The 12,753-nt window shown below is 44.2% G+C and overlaps 1 protein-coding gene across 4 annotated transcripts; it reads left to right on the plus strand.

Annotated features, from left to right (window-relative positions):
• Positions 1-11,350, plus strand: LOC121483447 (rho-related GTP-binding protein RhoG-like). Of its 4 annotated transcripts, none has more exons than XM_041742000.1 (3): positions 533-594; positions 7,213-7,310; positions 7,499-11,350. In XM_041742000.1, exons 2-3 carry the CDS (start codon positions 7,299-7,301, stop codon positions 8,087-8,089), a joined length of 603 nt encoding a protein of 200 aa, XP_041597934.1. In that variant the 5' UTR covers positions 533-594; positions 7,213-7,298; the 3' UTR covers positions 8,090-11,350. The 4 variants fall into 4 exon arrangements, with proteins under 4 accessions (XP_041597930.1, XP_041597934.1, XP_041597933.1 ...); XM_041741999.1 differs by lacking the exon at positions 533-594 and adding an exon at positions 6,525-6,582; XM_041741996.1 differs by lacking the exon at positions 7,213-7,310 and having other exon boundaries at positions 1-594.
• The last annotated feature ends 1,403 nt before the right edge of the window (positions 11,351-12,753 follow it).

Genomic DNA, 12,753 nt, shown 5'->3' on the forward strand with positions numbered 1-12,753 from the left:
TTGTACCATTTAAATGAGTGAATTGTGTGGTATGTGAATTTATAGCTCAATAAAGCCTCTAAAAAAAAAAGAGTGCATACTATATGATTCCATTTACAGGAAACTCTAGAAAATGCAAAATAATACGGTGACCGAAAGGAACCCTAATTCACTATCTCATTTTCTTTTATCGCCTCAATTTTTCCTAGTATTTGTTTCTTGACTGACTCCTTAGTATTGGTTTTGAGGGAAACGGGGATCTGGGGAGAAGGGGACAGCCTCCCTTTGCCAAGGAAAAGATGAGCCTTGGGGAGCTCTGAAGCGAGTGACTCGTCTTGGGGTCCGCACCTGGGGGCCGGATCTAAGGAAACCTGGATTACCCCAAGGGGTGGTTCTAGAAGCCCGTGACTTGCAGACAGTGAGGCGGGCCCTAGGACTCCACTTCCCAGGAGGTGTCGGGGCACTCAGCGAAGACTGCGTCTGACGACTGGGTGGGACTCGGTAGCTGCCCGGATGTGGCGCCGATCCCGCCGAGCCTTGCCCACCCCGGCGAGAGTCGCCCGGGAGCCTCTGCCCGCCGCAGTGAACAGCGTAGGAGGACCACCACTTTGCCAGGTAATCTTTACGGGGACTCCCCGCCCCAACGCCCCCCCCCCCCCGCTCTTTTCCTGAGTCTCCCCATCCTCGGACGCTCTGTGAACCATTCCCTGGATGGAAGGCATTGGAGGATGGGATGAGGTGTATGCCTGTAAGGGAGACTGAGCCAGCTCTCCCTATTTGCGAATCCCATGTGGGGCATGACCGTCCCGGGCTCGCGAGTCCATATGAAGTCCCGGAACCAACTAGCCTTGGGGGAGAAGGATGTGAGGGAAGTGCCGAGCGGACTTGTGGTATTGCCGGGTCACTACCACTGCCTCTCTGGCTAAGTTTCCAGCCGCGGAATAGTCTTCTCCTGGCTCCGATTTGGGGAGTGTTCACCAGGCTTCCTTTGGCCCGGAGAGTCCTGAAGCCTTCTTCCACTTGAACCAAAGAAGTCAGTCTTCAGTGTGAAAAACCTTCCCGGGGGTAGTGGATTAATGTGGAGAGTAATAAATTCAAATGGGGGTCTTCTGCCGAATTGTTTTGGTTTCAGAAAGTTCCAGAGTAATTTCAAGTGAATTAGACTCGGACTTATGGAAAGGGTGAGACTTGGAGGAGAATGTGCTAGAAACAGGAATACTTTGAGCTGCATTCTTGTCTTGACTGTTACTGGGTCTTTTACATTGTGTGTCCAACCTAGGAGAAAATTGACTCCTATGCAGACTTGTACATGTGAAGAAGGATGCTTTGTCAGAGATAGGAAATTTTTTTTTTTTATGATAGTCATACACAGAGAGAGAGAGAGGCAGAGACACAGGCAGAGGGAGAAGCAGGCTCCATGCACCGGGAGCCTGATGTGGGATTCGATCCCGGGTCTCCAGGATCGCGCCCTGGGCCAAAGGCAGGCGCCAAACCGCTGCGCCACCCAGGGATCCCGAGATAGGAAAATTTAGAAGAAACTGTTAATATCAAGTCACTGCGAATGACTGACTTGGAAGGCAACTTTTTAAAAAAAATTTTTTAATTTATTTATGATAGAGAGAGAGAGAGAAGCAGGCTCCATGCACCGGGATCCCGACGTGGGATTTGATCCCGGGTCTCCAGGATCACGCCCTGGGCCAAAGGCAGGCGCTAAACCGCTGCGCCACCCAGGGATCCCGGAAGGCAACTTTCTGAGGGTGCTGGTTTTCTGCAGCACCAGGCCTCTCCCAATTTCCAATCCTAGATGCATACCTACAGATCTCTCAGCTGCTCTTATGTATACTTCGTGGTGCCACTGTGAGGCTTAAATAAGATATGTAAAAGCACTTGTTCCTTTTTTTAATGTTTTGTGATTTTTTAAAAAGATTTTATTTATTCATGAGAGATAGAGAGTGGCAGAGACATAGGCAGAGGGAAAATCAGGCTCCCTGCAGGGAGCCTGATGTGGGACTGGATCCCAGGACCCCGGGATCACGATTTGGGCCGAAGGCAGATGCTCAACCACTGAAGCACCCAGGTGCCCCTATAAATGTATTTGGCACAATGCCTCTAACCAACTCTCATTTTTTTGTTTTCCTTTGCTTCCCCCTAGCAACATTTTTTTTTCCTGTGAGCCATGCATTACTTTGTATTACTGTTTGCCTTTTCATAGAAGTCCTGTCTTTACCACAAGATTGTAAGCTTCTAGCAGTCTTTCTTTTTACTCTTTTCTGAGTCCCTTCTAGCAGTGCATTGCCCGTAGTAGTACCTGGGAGACTGTAGATAGTGGTGGTGATGAGGAGGGGAAAGCTGTAGGTACTCTGTAACAGGACAGCATTGTGCTAGATCCTGAGGCTAAGGGAAACAAACTTTTCTCATTTGCCTTTCTCTTACAACTCCTAGTCTTCTCTCAGAGCTCTAAACCCTTTAAAAATATTTTATTTTTAGTATTTTAAGCCATTTAAAAATATATAGTACAGTAGTGTTAACTATATGCATATTGCTGTGCAGTAGCTCTCTAGAACTTTTCATCTTGCAAAACTGAAACTTTCTTTTTAAAGATTTTATTTGAGAGAGAGAGGGTGCAAGCACCAGGGGGGGATGGACAGAGGGACAAGCAGATTCCCCACTGAGCCTTCCAATGCAAGGCTTGATCCCAGAAACCTGAGATTATGACCTGAGCAGAAATCAAGAAGAAGATGCTTACACAAAAAAAAAAAAAAAAAAAAAAAGAAGAAGATGCTTAACCGACTGAGACACCCCGCAAAACTGAAACTTTATCATCATTAAACAACTCCCTATTGGGGTGCCTGGGTGGCTCAGTCGGTTAAGCATCTGACTCCTTGTTTTGGCTCAGGTCATGATCTCAGGGTCGTGGGATCAAGTCCTGCGTCAGGATCCATGCTCAGTGGGGAGTCTGCTTGGAGATTCTGCCCCTCCCCCCACTCTCTCTAAAATAAATAAATCTTTATTTTTTTTATTTAAAAAATTTGTTAAAAGATTTTATTCATTTATTCATGAGAGACACAGAGAGAGGCAGAGACATAGGCAGAGGGAAAAGCAGGCCCCCTGCAGAGAGCCTGATGCAGGACTCGATCCCAGGACCTCAATCATGATTTGAGCCAAAGGCAGATGCTCAACCACCGAGCCACCCTGGCATCCCTAAAATAAATATATCTTAAAAAAAAAAAAGCTCCCCTTTTTCCCCTTCCCTATCCCTGGCAACTACCATTCTACTTTCTGTTTTTATGTGTTTGACCACACTAGATACCTAATGTAAGTGGAATCATGCAGTATATGGCTGTTTGTGACTGATTTTGAGCATATGTCCTTAAGGGTTTTTTTTAGCAGTTTTTATTTTATTTTTATTTTATTTATGATAGTCACAGAGAGAGAGAGAGAGGCAGAGACACAGGCAGAGGGAGGAGAAGCAGGCTCCATGCACCGGGAGCCCGACGTGGGATTCGATCCCGGGTCTCCAGGATCGCGCCCTGGGCCAAAGGCAGGCGCCAAACCGCTGCGCCACCCAGGGATCCCTTTTTAGCAGTTTTTTAAAAGATTTTATTTATTTATTCATGAGACACACACACACACAGAGAGAGAGAGAGAGAGAGGCAGAGACAGAGGCAGAGAGAGAAGCAGGCTCCCTGCAGGGAGCCCGATGTGGGACTCCATCTTGGAACTCCAGGATCATGCCCTAGGCTGAAGCAGGCACTCAACCGCTGAGCCACCTAGGCATCCCTGTCCTCAAGTTTCATCCATAGTGTAGTGTATGAAGAGTTCCTTCTCTCTCTCTCTTTTGGAATTAACAGAGCTTTCTAAGCCAGGGTCCTTTATTTTTTCAAAAAAAGATTTTATTTATTGGGACCCCTGGGTGGCTCAGTGGTTGAGTGTCTGCCTTTGGCTCAGGGCATGATCCTGGGGTCCAGTCCCACATCAGGCTCCCCATAGGGAGCCTGATTCTCCCTCTGCCTATGTCTCTGCCTCACTCTCTGTGTCTTTCATGAATAAATAAATAAAATATTTTTTAAAAAAAACTTTAAAGATTTTATTTATTTATTAGAGAGTGCAAAAGAGAAAGCATGAGTAGGGGGAGGGAGGGCAAGAGGCAGAGGAAGCAGGAGGAGCAGACTCCCCACTGAGCAGGGAGCCTGACACCGGGCTCAATCCCAGGACCCTCAGACCATAACCCTTAGATCATGACCTGAGCTAAAGGCAGATGCTTAACCGACTGAACCACTCAGGCACCCCATCTCTTTTTTTAAAGTAGGCTCTATGCCCATTGTGAGGCTCGAACTCACGGCCCTGAGATCAAGAGTTGCATGCTCTACCCATTGAGCCAGCCAGAGGCTCCACAATTTCCTCCTTTTTAAGATTGAATAATATTCAAAGTTAAATATATCTATATATCTCACATTTTCTGCATGTATTCCTCCATTGATGGATTTCCACTTCTTGGCTCTTGTGCATAATGTTGCCATGAATGTTGGTGCACAAGTATCTCTTTGAGATCCTGTTTCCAATTCTTTTAGATATATTTTTTAGTATTTTTAAACAATGGATAATTCCAAACATACATAGAAGTAAATAAAATAGTAATGAACATGCAGGCTGAATCAATGATTCAATTAATTGTACAGAGGAGCCCCCCAAAATACCTGGGACTTCTCCTGAACCCCCCCCTTTCACAGAGAATTTGCTACAGGTGAGGATGTTGGGATGTTCCAGCTGCACTTCATCATCTAGGCCTTTAGCCCTCAGTGTGACTTGAAGGCCCATCTGCAGATCATTATGCCAGGACTGTTAGTGGAGATAAGCAGAAATGAGTGTAGATGCCTTTTCCAAATTACAGAGATGTGAGGAGCTGAGCTTGGGGTGCAAAGTGTTCTTTGGGCCTAAGAGTTTGCTCTGGTTCAGCAACTCCCTCGGATGCATGGTCATCCAGAAAACAGTCACTTTGGACAGAGACGTTGGATAATGGATGATACCAGTAGCAGGCTGGGAAGACGAGTTGTTCACACAGTAATTGCTATAGGATAGGAACTCAGAGGAGAAAGAAATGAATCCAGCCTGGGGAAATCAAGGAAGGCTCTTCTCAGAGAATGTGATGGTGACTTTACCCTGTTTCCATTGACCTTGTATGTTTGAACCTTATGCCTCTTCCTAGATGGAAAAAACCAGGGCTAATGGTCAGTGAGTACCGGAGTGGAATTACACTCTGGACTTTTACCTGTGGGACCTGTGCTAATGAAATGAAGGCTTCAAGGTGGAATGCCTTGCTAGTCAGAATTGGCTGTACCTCTAGTGGGGTTGTGTGAAGCGTACTCAGAGGCCAACTTTTCTTTCTTTTTTTAAAAGTTTATTTCTTTATGTATGTATATATGTCTGTAATCTGCACCCAATGTGAGGCTCGAATTCATGACCCTGAGATCAGGAGTTGCATGCTCTTCTGACTGAGCCAGCCAGGTGCCCCAGAAGGCCCACTTTTCTTTGCTCTGACTGAAAATTAGGTGTTTTGTTTTGTTTATGATATGGGCCTAATGTGGATTGTAGCTAATAAGACAACAGAATGAAGGATGTACCCCCCCCCCCAAATTCCCAAGGTGAAGAACTAATTGATTCTCAGTATTTTTTCTGTAATCAGATACATATGACATTTGTCCCCTTTCTTCCATGTTTCAATACTTGAAGAAACTAATGCTATCTGGATCAAGTCTGAAATTAGTGCAGTAGTTAAGAAGCTAGAGGAAATGGACTGCTTTGGGGGTGCTGACAGGGTAGGGCATTTTAATATTTTAATATGGGGGTATAAACGTGGGAGGTCATCTGTGCCTTACCATTAATTTTCAAATACTTGATTCATGAGGAAATGAATGGGGAAAGTATGGTGGTGGTATAACCAATGGTTTTGCCAAGATAAGGTGGGAGGGGATGAGATCCCTGATTTGTTTAGCATTGTAATCACATTACAGAACTTTTGTCTTCCCCAGAACAGTAGAAGAATTATTATGAAGTCATAGTAACTTCTAATACTTAAGGAGTACTTCCTATGTGGCAGATACTAATAAGCACTACACATACATTCTTTCATTTAAGCCACAGGTTAAAAGCTTGTCCAAGTTCACAAAGCTTGGAAAAAGAAAGGACTAGTTTTGGACTCCGGGTGGTCTGACATAAGAGCCTGGACTCTTAACTACTTCTCTGGATGGCTAAATCTGATTGGCCTACTTTTCTCCAATTTTATGATGTCACTGTCAGGAACAGAGGTTTCTTTGCTGAGTCTATGGGCCACAGACCCAAAGTAAGAGCCATATTTCTTTTGTTTCAACCTTTAAAACTTTTCTTTCTACATCAGTGTGTTTTTCTAAATATTTATTTGTTTGAGAGAAGGAGCACATGCATGCATGAGTGGGAGGAGCAGAGGAAGGGAGAATCTCAAGCAGACTCCGTGCTGAGCACAGAGCCCAACGTGAGGCTTGATCCCATGACCCTGAGATCACGACCTGAGCCAAAACCAAGAATTGGATGCCTAACCGACTGTACCACCCAGGCCGAACATCAGTGGTATTTATTTATTTATTTATTTATTTATTTTTTTAACTTTTCTTCTAGATCTACTGAGAATTTACACAACTTTTTTTTTAAATTTTTATTTAATTATGATAGTCACACACACACACACACACACACACACACACACACAGACAGGCAGAGGGAGAAGCAGACTCCATGCACCGGGAGCCCGACGTGGGATTCGATCCTGCGTCTCCAGGATCGCGCCCTGGGCCAAAGGCAGGCGCCAAACCGCTGCGCCACCCAGGGATCCCCATCAGTGGTATTTAAAAATTAGTTTCGGGATGGCTCAGTGGTTGAGTGTCTGCCTCCAGCTCAGGTGGTGATCCCAGGGTCCTGGGATTGAGTCCCACATCAGGCTCCCTGCAGAAAGCCTACTTCTCCTTCTGCCTATGTCTTTGCCTCTCTCTGTGTGTCTCTTATGAATAAATAAATTAAATATTTAAAGAAAAATAGTTTACATTTATGGAGCACCCACTGTGTTTTAGCACCTTTGGCAGAGTACAGCCAGATGTCATGACAACAGTGTAACATAAATATCTAAGTATATGAGTGGTTTTTAATCTTTATGGGCTCACAGCCCTTTGTGACAATCTGATGGGTTTTGGATCTTCTTTCCAGAAAAATTCACTTATGTACATACACATAATATTACATACTTCAGAGGCAGCTTCTAGGATCTATTGAAGTTTATCCTCTAGCAGTTCATGGACTCCACGGTAAGAACTCTTGCCCTATATAGCCTTTCCCGGCTGACTCTTCTATGGTGTTAAGGGGATGGGCAGTGGTGGTGGTGGTGGGGGTCTACCCTCCTCTCTTTCTCCTCAGAGAGAAATGCTGACAAAGCTTAGGCCCTCCAGATGAACCCAGCATCTGTGAACATTTTTTCTTTCTCTTTTGCACACAGGACTCCAAGGGAAGAATGCAGACAATCAAATGTGTGGTTGTAGGAGATGGGGCTGTCGGGAAGACCTGCCTCCTCATCAGTTACACAACAAATGCCTTTCCTGAGGAGTATATCCCCACTGTCTTTGACAACTACAGCGCCCAGACCTCTGTAGATGGCCAGATCGTCAGCCTGAACCTGTGGGACACAGCTGGCCAAGAGGAGTATGACCGACTGCGAACGCTGTCCTACCCCCAGACCAATATCTTTGTCATTTGTTTTTCCATTGGCAACCCATCCTCGTATGCCAACGTGAGGCATAAGTGGCACCCGGAGGTCTCCCATCACTGCCCCAATGTACCTGTTCTGCTAGTAGGGACCAAGAGAGACCTGCGGAATGATGTTGAGACAGTGAAGAAGCTGAAGGAACAGAGCCTAGTGCCCACAACTCCTCAGCAAGGCACTTCCCTGGCCAAACAAGTAGGGGCAGTGAAGTATCTGGAATGTTCGGCCCTGCTGCAGGATGGAGTACATGAGGTGTTTTCAGAAGCTGTCCGGGCTGTGCTTTACCCTGCTACAAAGAAGAGCACCAAGAAGTGTGTACTGTTATAGCTTTGGGGGGTGCTACTTGGAGACTGCACCTAGGGAGAAAAAGAGGGACTCCTTTGATAGCATTGGACAATGCCAGCATGAGCCATTTGTCTCTTTTCCTAGAAACCCTAGACTCCAGGCTATTGGAGGAACAAAGACAGCCTAGTTTATACCTGGCTGCTTGGAAGTTTGTGGAGGAAGAGAGAGAGAATAAGAGAGAGACTGACTTTCACCTCTAAATGTGGCTTTCCTAGCCATATTTACTATTGAACAAGTGCCTCAAAGAAGGACAAATCTACAGTTTTCATATCATGGCCTTAAACTTCTTGATATACTAACTTCTTGATATAATTTTGGAAAGCCATCTTATGTGTGATTTCTGGGTGTTCCCAATGTCGGCATGTTCTTGAGATGAGACATGCTTGCAAAAGTGCTTAAGCAGCATTTTTTCAAAGTACTGGGAGATACTAATAGATAAATGTTCTGTAACAAGGTTCTGTGGTCAAATAAGTCAGGAACCAGTGGGGTGTTAAATGTTTATTTAAATCCTAGTTAGTTAACACACAGTGTACTATTAATTTCAGGTGTGCAAGATAGGGATTCAATACTGCCACACGGACCTGGTGCTCATCACAAGTGCCCTCCACCTTAATCCCCATCACCTATCTACCCCAGTCCCTCACCTACCTCCCTTCCGATAGCCAGTGATTTCATTAAAGCTGAAGTTTCCTCTGCTGCAGGAATCTATGACAATATTTGTATTGTCATACAAATGTATGATGTATTCATTTATTTGGCAATATTTCCCAAATTTATTTCACTGAACTTTTTTTGGGTCCATGCAACACCTGTTAACATCTCTAGAAACAATTTCAGAGATACTGGGCTAATAGGAACTAGACATTCCCAAAGAGGCTGTGAGAAAGAAAGCGTAACCGTGGTCCTGTGCTTTTTGATGTTTCCTTCTTTAGGCCTTTGAGAGGAATTTTTTTTAAATTTTTATTTATTTATGATAGTCACAGAGAGAGAGAGAGAGAGGCAGAGACATAGGCAGAGGGAGAAGCAGGCTCCATGCACCGGGAGCCTGATGTGGGATTCGATCCTGGGTCTCCAGGATCGCGCCCTGGGCCAAAGGCAGGCGCCAAACCGCTGCGCCACCCAGGGATCCCCTTTGAGAGGAATTTTATCGCCATGGACTTGTTACTAGTTCCTCTCTGACCCTTAGGAGATGGGTTTGGTACTTAGTCATGATAGTGCATTGGATGTGGGGTCTGATGGGTGGATCTGCTATCAGATTATGGGCCTAGTGATGTGGAATTAATCCCCCATAAAGCTGTGTCCTTGAGGTCTCTATGAGGCCCTTTTTTTCTGTCAGCTTCTGCTTTAGGGAAAGACCACTGAAGGTTAACCCCATAAATCAACCAACCCACCAACCAAAATGTTCTTCCAGTCATTATCAGGGAGTTATGTGATTGTTCTCAGTGTCCTACCTTGCTCTCTTCCTGTTCCTCCCTCCTCTATACTGTATGTGTGTGTGTGTGTGTGTGTGTGTGTGTGTGTGTGTGTGTGTGTTTGCAGTCCTGGTTGCCTTTGAAGTCTTTTAGTTGCCCCAAGAAAGTTGGAGTATGTAGGATCTCCAGACCCCAGGGCTGTCACATTTGTGGGGATTTTGCTGGAGTTGTTCAGCCTGCCCAGGTGCAGTACGAGTCAGATTCCTTACCCCAGTAAGCCTGCTTCTCCTTATTCTCCCTAGTTGTACTTTTGACCTTCATTTGATATGGAAGGAAAACTCTACCTGGCAGATGGTGGTTGACAACTCCACTCTGCACATACCCTCTCACCCTGCCAAAATAAGCATTGGATCTTCGAGAGTTTGGGAAATGAAATTAAAAGAATCACATACCTCCTTCTGTGGTGAATGAAGTGTCTCTGTTTTGCTCTGTGATGGTCTTACTGTTGCTCTTTGTTAATATATGATAAGATTAGTCCTCAGGTTAACTGAACCTCCTGGATACGGTTGCCAGATAAAAGAGAGTAAATAATTCTTTAGTGTAAGTAGGTACCATGCAATATTTGGGACATAGAATGAGAAATTATTTGCTCTTTATCTGAAACTCAAATTTAATGGGACATCATGTATTTTTATTTGCTAAATCTGGCACCCTTATTCTCTGAGAACTTGGAACCCAGAGGTCAAGCAGATACCAAGTATTGTTAGAAGGTAAAAGGTTACATAAGCTCACTATTCTTCCTTTTCTCCTCTCCCTCACCATAGACTAAAGTGTTCTGTTTTGCTTTTCCTTTATCACTGCACTTTCCACTCCATATAGTAATTTCTACACCATTTATTGTCTAAAACTGTGGAGGATCCATGATGAATAGTATTGCCTCGTAGATGTCTTCTTTCTCAATTTCAGTGTACTGTATCTATTTCTGGTGTTTGGCCCAGAGCTTCCTGTTATGGGGTTGTAGGGACCCTGTATGAGCAGGTTGTTAACTGGAAGAGGGTGAGGGTGGCCCTCCTTAACTAAGGCCCAGTAACACTTTGGAAAGTGGGGGTCTATTATAGTAGTGTGGTGACTGTAGGAGTCAACTGGCCTGTGGGCATGTGTGCTAACTGCTCTGTGTATTCACTGAGTTTTCCTACAGGCAGCCAAATGAGGCACCTATTGCTTGAGTGTATTCTGGTCTCAGGATGTTCTGATTGATGCTGCCTGAGGTGCTTACAGGACTTCATGGTTGAAAGGGGCTAGAAACATGGCTGTCACTGGTGTCTGGGAACTTTCCATTTAGCTACTGAAATCTTTTTAATTGGCTTTTAATAGTGCCTCCTGCTCTCACTTTGCGTAGCAAATTGCCAAATGTAAGCCTGGGCTGGGTTTGGTCAAACTCATATCCTCTTATGAATGGAGGTGTGACCCACAAGTCTGAGAGTATGGTTCTGTATTAGACTGATCTGATGGTCTTTTTTTTTTTTAATTTTATTTATTTATGATAGTCATACAGAGAGAAAGAGAGAGGCAGAGACACAGGCGGAGGGAGAAGCAGGCTCCATGCGCCGGGAGCCTGATGTGGGATTCGATCCCGGGTCTCCAGGATCGCGCCCTGGGCCAAAGGCAGGCGCCAAACCTCTGCGCCACCCAGGGATCCCCTGATCTGATGGTCTTAAACATATACTGACATCTTGTTTTTATACTTAAAAGGAATTTGTATGAAGACTAACATGCTAATAGTCACTTTTCAATTGTTTGTAATGAATGGTAATAAACTTTTCTGATTTTACCGGGTCTGTTGCTTTCTAAAAATCAAAAATTCCTCAACTTTCCTCCTTTGCTCTGAGTGGTTTCTAAATGCCTTTAAACTTGCAAAGGATGAGAGGACTATAATTGTATTGCACATTACACCTGTGTGTAACTGTACTTATTTTTCTACCTCAGACAATCAGGATAGGGAGCTGTCTTCCCTGCTAACATTGATTCTCTAGTTCCTGCTGGTTTTCACTAGTGACAGACCATTTAGTTTCCTGTAGGCGATTTTTCTCACTTATCACACTACATTCAGTAAATAATTATCAAACTCCTATTGTGTTATAGGTATTACAGTGCTAGGTGCCAGGGCTTGTAAATATAGGACATAACATTTAATGTCCTTTGCCTCTTGCAGTTATCTCAAGGTCTCCATCCTCTGTCATAAAAATGAACTGATACTGTTAATCATATATAGCGCTGGTGCACTATTAAGTGACTAGTAAGGAAGAGCAACTGATAGTTTTGCTTTGAAAACCACATACCAAAAAATTCACCCATTTCAGGTGTACAGTGTAATGACCTTTAGTAAATTTACTGACTCATGCAGCTGTCACCAAAACCCAGTTTTATTTTTTAAAAATATTTTTAAGTAATCTCTATACCCAATGTGGGGCTCAAACTTACAACCCTGAGATCAAGAGTTGCATGTTACCAACTGAGCTACCTGGGCACCCCAACTAACATCCCATTTTTATTTTTTTTAAAGATTTTATTTATTCATGAGAGACACACAGAGAGAGACAGAGACATAAAAGAGTGAGAAGCAGGCTCCCTACAGGGAGCCCGATGCAAGACTCAATCCCAGAATCCTGGGATCACAACCTGAGCCAAAGGCAGATGCTCAACCACTGAGGTGCCCCTAAAATCCAATTTTAGAACATTTCCATCACCCCAAAGGGATCCCTCATGCAGTTAATCCCACCCCCAGCCCTAGGCAACTAGTAATCTACTTTGCTTTCTCTGAGTATTTCATGTACATGGAATCAATATGTGGTCTTTTTTTTAATCAGGAAGACCCTGAGATCAAGAGTTGCATGCTGTCCTGACTGAGCCACTCAGGCACACCCAATATGTGGTCATTTGCAACTCGCTTTCTCTATTTAGCATAATGTTTTCAAGGTTTATCTATATTGCAGCGTGTATGGGTACTTTCTTGGGGGGGGGCAGATTTTTAAAGTTTATTTATCATCTCTACACTCAATGTAGGGCTTGAACTCACAACACCAAGATCAAAAGTCACATGCTCCACTGACTGAGCCAGGCAGGCACCCCTCCTTCATTTCTTTTTATTGCTGAATAATATTCCATTGTATGGATATAAAATATTTAATCTACTTATAACTGAGGGAAATTTGGGTTGTTTCTATCTTTTGGCTA

Source organism: Vulpes lagopus, chromosome X (genome assembly GCF_018345385.1).
Source record: "Vulpes lagopus strain Blue_001 chromosome X, ASM1834538v1, whole genome shotgun sequence".
NCBI lineage: Eukaryota > Metazoa > Chordata > Mammalia > Carnivora > Canidae > Vulpes > Vulpes lagopus.